The sequence below is a fragment of the Pelophylax lessonae genome (assembly GCF_965119305.1).
Source record: "Pelophylax lessonae genome assembly, chromosome: 6".
NCBI lineage: Eukaryota > Metazoa > Chordata > Amphibia > Anura > Ranidae > Pelophylax > Pelophylax lessonae.
The window spans coordinates 72037254-72050341 of NC_138773.1; the positions used below are offsets into that span (position 1 = coordinate 72037254).

Below are 13088 nucleotides of genomic sequence, written 5' to 3' on the forward strand. Positions count from 1 at the left end.
AAAAATATTTATACTCGCCTAAGTTGCTGCAGCGCTCTCCCTAACTGGCTCTACCCCAAGAACTGCATGATCAAAGACCGCTAATTGCTCAGTTATCAGGTCCACCCAGAGTGGAACTGTCAGTCACTGGCTCTCTGCTCAGCCCCTCCAGCGCTCACTGGCCTGCCAGACTGTGGAGGGGGTGGGGGAGGCTGGCTCAGCCTCTCAGCAACATGTTGAGAGGCCGAACAAGCTGCCAGTCAGGCATCTGGGTGGAACTTGACACTATCAACGGGCTCCCTGCAGAGTCTGGAGTGGCTCGGTGTGAATCCGGGTCACAGGAACTAAGTGCACTCCTGTTACTCACAGGCGAGTATGGCCAGAGGAGCTTTGGCCATACCTCCCTTTGAAAGCACATGTGGACCTTTGTATAAAACCTTGTAAAGTTCCCCCTTGCCCTGCTTGTCTATTATTCATAAAATGTATCCACAGACAGAGCATGGCTATATTTCCCATTGCCTGGCACCCCATTGTGGATTGTGGCTCTCCCATTCATCTCTAAAGAACCTGGGGTCACACCTGGCCACAGAAGTACAGACCACCAGAGAGATGGGCAGCGTAAAGCAGGATCATGCTGCTTAGGAGGTCTGATTTTTAGTAGGATAGGGAAGGGGGAGGGAGGGCCTGTACAAGGTACTTTCATACAAGGGTATACCTGTACTTTAAAAGGACAACTTTATTTGAACCTTACCTTTAAATTCATTCTTCCCCTATGAGTGGAAGCAACCTAGGATATATGTACCTTCATCCCCACTACAGTTCTTCTCTGTGCTGGTCCACACTTATGGTGGCCCCCAAATACCCAGCAAAAGGAAGGAACAGCTATAGGAGCCTGACGTGGCCAAGACTTCTTCAAAGGGTGCACAGTGTGGCTCTGGGACACAGTGTGGGTCTGAACATAAGGCATTTGCTAGGTGGCTGCACCTTGAAGAGGAGGAGGACATTTAAAGGACAACTTTGTTAAAAGTTAATTTGTCCTTTAACATACAGAGCAATATACTGGTACTATAAAACTGCCCAAAATAAATAAATTACAGAATGATTTATCATTCAATAGCAGAAAATCTCAGGTCTTCCAGACCTCAGACTTGTACTTACAGTAAAGTGCGTGATGCACAATTACACATTTATAAAAGGGCATCAAATAACAAAGAAAAGAGACAGCCAGGGACTACCAGCCGGTCCTTACATGAATGAATCTCCCTTGTTGTGACATGCATTGTGAATCTTATCTATGTGTGACATTTCTTTGAGGGAGGTGGCAGCATGTAATCACACGTCTGTAGTCCCAGTACAATGAGATCTGCTATGGGACATGCCCAGTACAGTCCATGTCTCTGAGCTCTCTGTTCTCCTGACACCCCGGATCTCCCCCATCCTGCGTATCATTGTAACATCATCTGACAGCTCCTTCATGTCTCGGGTCAGTACCTGGCTGGCTCCTGTGCTCTTACGAACATCAAAGATCCTCAGTCTCTTGTCCTGTAAGAAGAAAAATGAAAATAATGAAGGGGAATAACTGACTTCGAGGGGAAACAGCAAAATATTACAATATATAAAATAATGATAGCACGCACACCTCAGACTACTTCGAATGAAATTCATGCGAGAAAGCCAGTTCTTCCCTATAAACAGTATCAGCCTCTCACACTATAGGTAACCTTAGGACAGGAATCGGGTAAAACACAGGCCTGGGAGAATTTCTTTAACAATAACCCATGAAATCCTATGCAGAATGAATTAATGAGCGACTGAAATCAGCAAGCTATAGAAAGCTGGTCCAGCATCTGGAACATGTACATCAAGTAAAAAAAACATGGCTACTGAGTCAGATGGTTGCAAAATAAATGCACACATGCCATCATGCATAAGTGGTCCAGACCTGACGTTTTAGCGGACCCTTACTAGACTAATGCTGCCCATACACTATACGAAAAATCGATCAAACAAATTTTTGAAAAACGAACACTTGGCTGTGAGAGCAAACGACCGTGCCATCATGTAATGACCGATAAATCGTTCAATGGACATAAATTAATCCGTTTTTTTGTTCACTTTTTTTCCCATATACCTAGTGCAAACAGTTTGGACGAGAAACACAATAACCTTTCAATTTATCATTCATTCGGCAGAAAATTTCTAAAACTTGTCCTCCGTTTTTTCAGCTCAAAAACGTCACAACCAATTACAGATTTGAACCCACTAACTGGCCGAAAAACAAACAAACTGTCCGAATGACCGAATTTCGGCTGATTTTTCGTATAGTGTATGGCCAGCATACAATAGGCTGATAAAAGGAGTTTGCAGGCTTTATTTATGTACAACCCAGTAAAAAAATGAACATATTGCCCCAAGCAACCAATAAGGGATTGTTTATGTTAAAGAGGAGCTCCAGTCTGGACAAAAAAATAATCAAAGTAAGCAGCTACAAATACTGTAGCTGCTGATTTTTAATATAAGGACACTTACCTGTCTAGGGATCATGCGATGTTGGTATCCTGAGCCAATTCGTCAATCAATAGGCTCTGGAATTGTAAGTAAGGGAACCTGGCAGGGAAGCCTTTGGGCTTCACAGCCAGTTTTCTACTGCGCATGCGCGAATCACGCTGCGCTTTCAGAATGGTCTTGCCTTCTTCTGGGACCTGTGTGTGTCCCAGGAGGCAGTGGGGCAAGAAGAAGAGGCCGGGAGACAGGAGTGCATGTAGATTGCTAATCTTACCCGGAAGTGGAACCAGGTACCCGTTAAAACCAGGTCCGTCCGTCCCTCCCCCCGCCCCCGGTGCCACTGGCTTCTTTCCTCTTCTTGCCTCTCCCCTCAGCTGCTGCAGGGGATGTTTCAGGATGGAGAGTGGGGGAAGGGGCTAGTCAATATGTTATTCACAAGCGAACACACAGAACACACTCACTCATTGTGTTCATTTATAACTGAAGCACTGTAAACTGTGTTTACTATGCTTCAGTTTGTGAATGAACGGGAAGCAGCTCAGCACAGAGCACTTCCCATTCATTCACTGTTGAGTGCAGCTGAGGCTGCAGAGAATGTGATGTGTGTTTGAGCTTTGGGGTGCACGCCCTAATGCAATAGGCTGCACACACCTATGGTTCTTTAGTAGCAACAACTGAAATTTGATTAGTTGCTGTGCGCTTCATTGATTATAAAGAAACAGTCTCATCAAGGTTTTTTTAACATTGGTGAAGCTGTCCTTTAAGAATTCCCCTGCACCACCGCCAAATTCATTCCGATAGATAAGCTGTACTCATGGCGTGCTTCAGAGCTCCATCAGAGTAAAGCTTACCCATAGGAATTATTAGGGTTGTCACGCACATGGACCCCAAGAGGAGCTGGCCGAGACGTCTTTGTAGGAAAGATCACTGAATCGGTGAGAAAGGTAAAGTATTATCCCAGGTGGGGCTCTGATGAAGAGTGTGTCTCCTCAAAACCCGTGAACCAGGAGGCGGTACTGAGGCAGTGCTTCCGCTGCGGCGCCTGTTGGTCAGAGATATTTTGGATTTTTTTTGATGATTTGTGATATGCATTTATACCAAACTCTTTTGTGACTATAAAACAACAATAACATTTTACTGAAGATCGTACACTATGCCGATGCGCTCTCTTTTTTTCACACATTATCCCAGGTGGGCTGCACTTAGGCTCCATTCACACCTGAGCGTATCATTTTCAGGCGTTTTTTTTTTGGGGGGGGGGTGTTTTTTTCAGGCGTTTTTTGCAGGTGTTTGGAGGCAGGCATTGACATCTAACAAAAACGCTTGTAATCTGCCAAAAAAAAAAAGCTCATGTACTTTTTTGAGCTTCAGGCGTTTTGCTTCAGGTGACAAAATCCTCAGATGTGAACAGGAACCATTGAAATGAATGGGATTTTGCTTGTTGGGCATGTTGGGACTTCAGAGATGAGCGTTTTACGAGCTGAAATACGCTCAGGTGTGAACAGGGCCTTAAGGGACTGGGGGGATTTAAATAAAGGAAAACTTCACTAAACTTCAGATAGATGAAAAAAAAAAAGAAAAACTGCAAAATAAAGTAGCTATATAGTCATGAAACTATACCTGTGTCCCTGTGGAGACCATCAAACCCAAGCTGTAATACTGGCCATAGCCTTCTTCTCAAATCAAGACTAGGCCCTGCTCCTCCTGCACTGAACACCACACCTGACATTTATTTGGCAAATGCCGAAGCCTCTACTGCCCACGGAGGTTCTGGCATTTGATAGCGGATTTACAGAAGGAAGCTTAGTTCCGGGAGATGGCTTTGTGTCCTTTCACATGGGCTTTCCGCCCGACGGACTCTGATTTGCTTAGTGGGGATCGACCCGCCGATCCCCGCTGAGCAGGTGGTGGATGACAGGTCCGTCTCCGCTAACTTTGCAGAGACAGACCTGTCAGAGCCCCGCTCTCCTGTATGGGAGATCGGATGATAACTGACCGCCTGTCCGTTTTCATCCAATCCGATCCTCCAAAAACGGATGGAAAGTAGGGTTTCCATCCATCTGAATTTCACAGACAGCAGCGGGTGTCTGCGGAGATGTCACTGCTGACATCCGCTGCTCCATAGAGGTGCATAAAGCATCCGATCAGGTCTGTCTGAAAAAAAAAACTGACATGCGGACCTGATCAGAAAGCCCGTGTGAAAGGGGCCTACATCTTAAGATGGGCAGAATTCAAGGTAAGTCATTACTGTAGCAGCACCTTTCACTGCAGATTACAGGCCAATATACAGCATGTATCATTTTCACATCATAAGTAATGACAACAATAACTATTAACCGCAGTTCACACTGCCGTGACTTGACTCAAGTTGCTCAGACTTAGAAAAAGGTTCCTGCACTACTTTTGGTGCGACTTCAATACGAATTGTATTGACTTCTGTTAAAGAAGTCGTATGCAAGCCGCGATGAGGTCGCGCAGGGATGTCATATTTCAAGTCGCGCGACTGAAGTTGTGACAGTGTGAGCCCAAGGTTAGTCCAAAGTGCTTAAATGACACAAAAATAATAGTCACCCACTGCCCATTTCTTGCTTTATGGCTAAAGGTGAAAAGAAAAACAAGATGGGGCCTTAAGCCAGCTAATGATGGATCGAATCCTGCTGAACTAGCAGAAATTTGATCCATCTATGGGCAAGCTGGTTGTACTGAAGTTGATCCATCGATCGACTTCAGTACAACCAGCATGTCAGATTTTTTTCCATGCGATATAGCCACTAGCAGTGACCACTGTATTCTGAATACAATAGCGCTGGGGGAGGGATTTCACCATCAACACTGATGGGGGAATCAAACTATTTCTTTCCTTCTACTCTAGGTGGAATGAAAAGAAAACTGTATAATCTATGTTAGTAATGAGTTAGTATTTGAAAGTATTGATGCCGGGGGGTCAGCATAACAACCATGCAACTAGGAATTGCAGAATGAGAAGTCAGCAACGTCAGAAAGTTTTCTCATTCTTTAGGTCTCATTCACATTGCCACTACTGTGTTTAGCTTTTCTGAATGCAGGAGAAGTTGTTTGGGAAATAAAAACAACTTTTATGCCTCCCAAATCACTTTTTCCTGCATTTAGACCCCTTGCACAAGGGGCCATCTAGGTGCAGTGCATCCCTCCAGGAGATTTTGTGTGCCCGGGAGGGACAGCTGCAGCACCCTGTAAAAGTGTATAACAAGCTGGGGCTGGACAGGGCTGAACGCTGAATGTACTCACACTTAGGGCCCTATGTGTTCAAACAGGAAGATTCAGAACACACAGGACCCCAAATATAGGTACCACTCGGTACAGATTTTAGCTTTGTCCAGCCGCAGCCTGCCATACACTTTAACAGGAAGCCGCAGAACGCAGAGAGGGATGCACTGCACCTAGAAAACTCCATACATAAGGGGCCTTACATATTCCAGCTTTAACTCAGGTTTAGCCACATTTAGCTGCGATTACACGTTTTGTTGTGTTTAGACACATATACATGCATTTAAGATTTCAAATAGGATCCTGCATGCACAGAACTCAATTTTATCTGAACACAAATGAACGCACCTAAATGCAGGTAAAGTGTGAAGTGTAAATGAAAAATCATTACATGCACTTATATGCTTTTATAAATGTCCTTTAAATACGCGTTTGACTGTACCAGGGTGCATAAGTCCTGAACAGGGCAGAAAAATCTGCAAGTAGCATCAGTGGCGATACCAACATCACATGTAATAAAAGCGCCACCTGCTGGGCATTAGAGTGTAATGTCAAGCCCCATAATGGACAGTTTGCTTATACAGTAAGGTTTTCTCCACTTCCGGATCTAGCTACTGGCAAATTATTATTCCTAATATTGTAAATACAAGTGCACAGTTACATTTTCTTTTTTAAAACCAACTGGATTCCTGTCATACAAAAAATGTAAAATGAACTGCATTAATACATTTTGCTGTAGCTAAAATATTGAAACAGAAATGGAAAGGAAAAACACCTGTGTGTGTATATAATCTCTATCTATCTATCTATCTATCTATCTATCTATACACAATACAGACCAAAAGTTTGGACACACCTTCTCATTCAAAGAGTTTTCTTTATTTTCATGACTATGAAAATTGTAGAGTCACACTTCAGTCAGTAGTCACCTGAAATGGTTTTCACTTCACAGGTGTGCCCTGTCAGGTTTAATAAGTGTGATTTCTTGCCTTATAAATGGGGTTGGGACCATCAGTTGTGTTGTGTAGAAGTCAGGTGGATACACAGCTGATTGTCCTACTGAATAGACTGTTAGAATTTCTATTATGGCAAGAAAAAAGCCGCTAAGTACAGGAAAACGAGTGGCCATCATTACTTTAAGAAATGAAGGTCAGTCAGTCCGAAAAATTGGGAAAACTTTGAAAGTGTCCCCAAGTGCAGTCACAAAAACCATCAAGCGCTACAAAGAAACTGGCTGACATGCGGACCGCCCCAGGAAAGGAAGACCAAGAGTCACCTCTGCTGCGGAGGATAAGTTCATCCGAGTCACCAGCCTCAGAAATCGCAGGCTAACAGCAGCTCAGATTAGAGACCAGGTCAATGGCACACGGAGTTCTAGAAGCAGACACATCTCTAGAACAACTGTGAAGAGGAGACTGTGTGAATCAGGCCTTCATGGTAGAATATCTGCTAGGAAACCACTGCTAAAGAAAGGCAACAAGCAGAAGAGACTTGTTTGGGCTAAAGAACACAAGGAATGGACATTAGACCAGTGGAAATCTGTGCTTTGGTCTGAGGAGTCCAAATTTGAGATCTTTGGTTCCAACCACCGTGTCTTTCTGCGATGCAGAAAAGGTGAACGGATGGACTCTACATGCCTGGTTCCCACCGTGAAGCATGGAGGAGGAGGTGTGATGGTGCTTTGCTGGTGACACTGTTGGGGATTTATTCAAAATTGAAGGCATACCGAACCAGCATGGCTACCACAGCATCTTGCAGCGGCATGCCATTCCATCCGGTTTGCGTTTAGTTGGACCATCATTTATTTTTCAACAGGACAATGACCCCAAACACACCTCCAGGCTGTGTAAGGGCTATTTGACCAAGAAGGAGAGTGATAGGGTGCTGCGCCAGATGATCTGGCCTCCACAGTCACCGGACCTGAACCCAATCAAGATGGTTTGGGGTGAGCTGGACCGCAGAGTGAAGACAAAAGGGCCAACAAGTGCTAAGCATCTCTGGGAACTCCTTCAAGACCATTTCAGGTGACTACCTCTTGAAGTGTGACTCTACAATTTTCATAGTCATGAAAATAAACAAAACTCTTTGAATGAGAAGGTGTGTCCAAACTTTTGGTCTGTACTGTATATATCTAGATCTATATATATATATATATATATATATATATATATATATATATATATATATATATATATATATATATATATATATATATATACACACACACACATTAGGGCTGCCACGACGCGTCGACTTAGTCGACTACAAAAAATCGTCGACGTGCGTAAAAAGCGTTGACGCGTCAGCACGTGACGTCACACGCATCTCACGCGAGTTGCATTAAAATAGCGGAACAGCAGCGGTAATGGCGACATCTGATCCTGGGGGAGAAAAAGCCAGCAGCAGCAGCGGTTCCACGTCCAGCAGCAGAGTACAAAAGGCTTCCAGCAGCAGTTCCAGCAGCACACCACCAGTACAAAAGACAGCGAGAGCCCAAACACGGTCATCAAGGGTATGGGAATACTTTCAGCAGAGGCCAAATAAAATGGTCCTCTGTTCCCTTTGCAAAAGTGAAATAGCATACCACGGCAGCACAACTGCTATGCATGAGCACCTCAGAAGAAAGCATCCTGGCGCACTGACCACAAAGGACGAGCCATCTTTGTAAGTACTAGTACTACTAATTTCAACAATATTAATTAATGCATTGCTAGCTGATGATTGCTTAGGCCGGGCCAGCTCACTTTTCTTAAATGGACTACAAGGCATTTTGCATTTGCAGCCCTCAGTGTCTGTCTTGTGGATCCCTCAGGTCATGATTGACAACAAGTGCAATGATCTGACCATGACCACCAGCACACCTGAGAGCTATTTTGACTGTCACTGCACTCTGTCTGCAGCATTATTAATTACAACATTGGCCATGGATATCTCAAAATTCTACTAGAAAAAATACAATTAATATTGTTAGCGTTGAGGCTGAGCATTCATAGATGTGTAAATTGGTAATGTTATTAATTATTATTAATTATTATTATTGTTGTTTTTCCTCAGGAAGAGGCAAAGCTGTGTACAAGATTTCTACTTTCATAAAAAGGATGTCACTGCTTGCACACCCCAAGTGGCCATTACACTTACCAATAGCATACTCAACATGATTGTAAAAGATATGAGACCTCTTTCTATTGTAGACGGTCAAGGATTTCGTGAGATGATCAGCACATTTTACCCAGGATACACACTTCCCTCCAGGTCCCATTTCACGAAGCTGATGGAGAGGAAATATAAGGAGAATTTTGAAAGATTGAAAGCGTCAATCAAAGATGTCAAATCCAAAATGGCTCTCACCACAGACGCATGGACCAGTATTGCCACAGAGGCATACTTGGGTGTCACATGCCACTTCATTAATGAAGACTGGAAGCTTACATCCTACAATCTGACCACTATGCCACTTGAAGATCGCCACACAGCTGAAAACATTGCTAACTGGGTGGAAAAAGCAGCTGAGAAGTTTGAGATATCCATGGCCAATGTAATTGCAGTTGTTCATGATAATGCTTCAAATGTTGTCGCTGCTCTGCGTATTTTGGAAGAAAAGCATCCTGGCATCTCTCAGGTGTGCTGGTCATACATTGCAGTTAGTTGTCAACCATGCCCTGAGGGATCCCCAGATCAGCAAGACACTGAGGGCTGCGAAGTGCCTTGTGGAACATTTTAAAAAAAGTGAGCTGGCCACTACAAAGCTTAAAGCAAAGCAACAACAAATGGGTACCCCTGATCATGCACTAATAAATGATGTATCCGTAAGATGGAACAGTACTTTACACATGATCAGTCGCCTGCTTTAACAGAGGTGGCCTGTCACTGCAACACTTTCCGATCCTGATGTCACACCATGAGGGAAGCGCTTCCTGGATTTAAAACATGATCAGTGGAGCTTACTTGAGGAAGTGGAACAAGTCTTGAAGCCTTTTGAGTGTGCTACTGTTTTCTTGAGTGGAGAGTCCTATGTGACTGGTTCCGCTCTACCTCCTTTGGTAAAAGGCCTCCAGAAATCCATACAGAGCACAATTTGCGAGATAGCGGCAGTCAAGGCTTTCCAAAATGTTGCTGCACAGGAGATGACCACAAGATGGGAGAGGGAAACTAAATTCAGAGATGACGGAGGAGAAAATATATGTCTTATTGCAGCAGCCCTGGACCCCAGATTCCGCAAGCTAAAATTCCTGGCAGCAGAGGATAGTTTAAAAGTTCACCTCAAGGTCCAAGCTATTGCTCTTGAAGAGAAAAGAAGATATGAGGAAGAGCAAACACATCAACGTCAATGTGAGGAACAGGTTCAGTCAGCCAGGGCAATGAGTCCAGACATGAAACTTTCAGAAAAGAGGCAAGTGTCTATGTTGGACTCTTTGCTCGGTTCAGATTCAGATGAACACCACAGTAATGGTGAGGATGACACTGGTCACATCCAAGATCCAGAAATTCACAGTGAAGTTGTGAGGAATGAGATACACATGTACTTTAGTGAGCAGGCCATTCCAAAGGAAGACAATCCACTGAAATGGTGGAAGGAAAATGAAGGGAGGTTTCCCATCTTGGCCATGCTGGCAAAGAGTTACTTGTGTGTGCCTGCAACATCAACCCCATCTGAAAGGCTTTTCTCAGTTGCTGGCAACATTGTGACTAAAAAAAGAGCAAGCCTAACTGCAGAGCATGTCGATATGCTAACCTTCCTCCATTGCAATGCTATATTATAGGTACAGGCCCCCAACCTGTACCTGTTGCACTCTCTTGGGTTGTATTGTTGGACTTCTTTAAACTACAAGATGGCTGTTGGCTGCCTTCAGGTAATCTTTCCGCAGTATTGGCCATTATAATTTGCACAGTGTTGAGCGGTGCTTGCTTTTTGTTGGACTTGGCTCCTTTAAAACTATGTTAGTTTTTAGGTATGTTTTACATTTACAAGTAACACACACACCAAAAAAATACTGGTCAAACACTGTATATGGAAACATACCTAAAAAGTAACCAAGTTTTAAAGGAGCCAACTTGTCCAACAAAAGCACTGCTCAACACTGTGCAAAAGTAATGGCCAATACAGCAAAAGATTACCTGAAGGCAGAGAGCTTCTAATTTTATTAGAAGTTGTACGTATCATTTTTTGTAAAGTTATTCAAAGGATTATTTAACTAATCAAAGAAAGAACACTAGATTAAGCAAAAAAACAAAAAATTTAAATAATCTTTAGATTAGTCGACTAATCGTAAAAATAATCGATAGATTAGTCGACAGACAAATTAATCGTTCGTTGCAGCCCTAATACACATACACATATACACACACACACACACAGTATCTCACAAAAGTGAGTACACCCCTCACATTTTTGTAAATATTTTATTGTATCTTTTCATGTGACAACAATGAAGAAATGACACTTCGCTACAATGTAAAGTAGTGAGTGTACAGCTTGTATAACAGTGTAAATTTGCTGTCCCCTCAAAATAACTCAACACACAGCCATTAATGTCTAAACCGCTGGCACCAAAAGTGAGTACACCCGTAAGTGACAATGTCCAAATTGAGCCCAAAGTTTCAATATTTTGTGTGGCCACCATTATTTTCCAGCACTGCCTTAACCCTCTTGGGCATGGAGTCCACCAGAGCTTTACAGGTTGCCACTGGAGTCCTCTTCCACTCCTCCATGACAACATCACAGAGCTGGTGGATGTTAGAGACCTCGCACTCTTCCACCTTCCATTTGAGGATGCCTCACAGATGCTCAATAGGGTTTAGATCTGGAGACATGCTTGGCCAATCCATCACCTTTACCCTCAGCTTCTTTAGCAAGGCAGTGGTCGTCTTGGAGGTGTGTTTGGGGTCGTTATCGTGTTGTAATACTGCCCTGTGGCCCAGTCTCCGAAGGGAGGGGATCATTCTCTGCTTCAGTATGTCACAGTACATGTTGGCATTCATGGTTCCCTCAATGAACTGTAGCTCCCCAGTGTTGGCAGCACTCATGCAGCCCCAGACCATGACACTCCCACCACCATGCTTGACTGTAGGCAAAACACACTTGTCTTTGTACTCCTCCCCTGGTTGCCACCCCACACGCTTGACACCATCTGAACCCTATTGTTTATATGTGATCTAGCTTCCATGGGGATAGTGTCTTTTTGCTCATGGGAGCAGGGCTTTTTTTTCCAGCAGGAACGTGGGGGAACGCAGTTCCAGCACCTCCAGCACTGAATGCATGTAATGGCAAGGGGAGTTGTGGTGTGCTGGAGGGTCTATTGATGCTGGCTGCTGGGGAATCTATTCTTGCTGGAGGGGATCCATTTTTTGTGATGGTCTATTGATGCTGGGAAGGTCTATTTTTGCTGGTGGGGGATCTATTTTTGTGGTGGTCTATTGTTGCTGGGGAGGTCTACTGTTGCTAGTGGGGCTTATATTTCTAGGGGTGTCAATTGTTGCTGGGCTGGATCTACTTTTGAAGGAGGGGGTCTACGGTTGGTGACTGCTGGAGAGTCTATTGATGATGGCTGCTGGGAGATCTGTTGTTGCTGCCAGGCCTATTTTGTTGCTGGAATGATAATTTATTGTGGAGGTCCATTGTTGCTGGGGGGAATCTACTGTTGCTGGGGGGGGGGGTCTATTGCTGCTGACTGCAGGGGATCTATTTTACTGCTTTTCTTGTTATCCATCTAAATTACGTATACTTGGTACTGTATTCTCTAAAGGGGGCGGTAATTGGGAGGTGGGAAGGGGGTGGAGCCAAGAGAAGGTGCTCAGAAGTGGGTAGGGGACGGAGACAAGAAGTGACTCAGAAGGGGGGAGTTCCTGCACCTAAAAGCTCTACATGGGAGCAAACGCTTCATATGAATTTACACTGCTCTTTGCTAGAGACTGGTTACTGATTCAATAATATGTGCCTGTGTTTGCTCATTAATACCACACTTTTATGATGAAATTGTACACCGTATGTATTTTAGTTGTACTGACTACCAGTGCTGTTGCATTGTTTTGTATGTTTGTATTGTGGTTACGCTCTGGTTTAACTCTATATTACTTTGTAATAAACAGAAAAAAAATTAAAAAAAAACTATTATTGGTATTTTTTTTACAATGCCAATGACTACAGATTTCCTTTAATCAGGGTACATACCTTGGATGTGGTTCCTATCAGTATACCATCCTGACTCCAGCAAATGCTCTGCACAAGGTCACTGTGATTATCCAACGCTAAAAACAGAAGGTAAAAGGGAGACATGAGGATCACTTCCACTTCCATTAAGGAGTTAAAGACGCACTTCATTGCCCAAACAAGAAAAGTGATAGGATAAGCAATAAAAACA

The 13088-nt window shown here is 43.7% G+C and overlaps 1 protein-coding gene across 1 annotated transcript in view; it reads right to left on the reverse strand.

The window, feature by feature from the left end:
- Positions 1-13088, reverse strand: part of LOC309559020 (coronin-7-like) — a 344039-nt gene that overhangs the window by 277456 nt on the left and 53495 nt on the right. The window contains exons 6-7 of the mRNA XM_082262130.1: positions 12899-12975; positions 1471-1521 (exon numbers count right to left, since the gene is read on the reverse strand). Coding sequence (XP_082118256.1) covers positions 1471-1521; positions 12899-12975 — 128 coding nt within the window. The remainder of the gene's footprint in view (positions 1-1470; positions 1522-12898; positions 12976-13088) is intronic.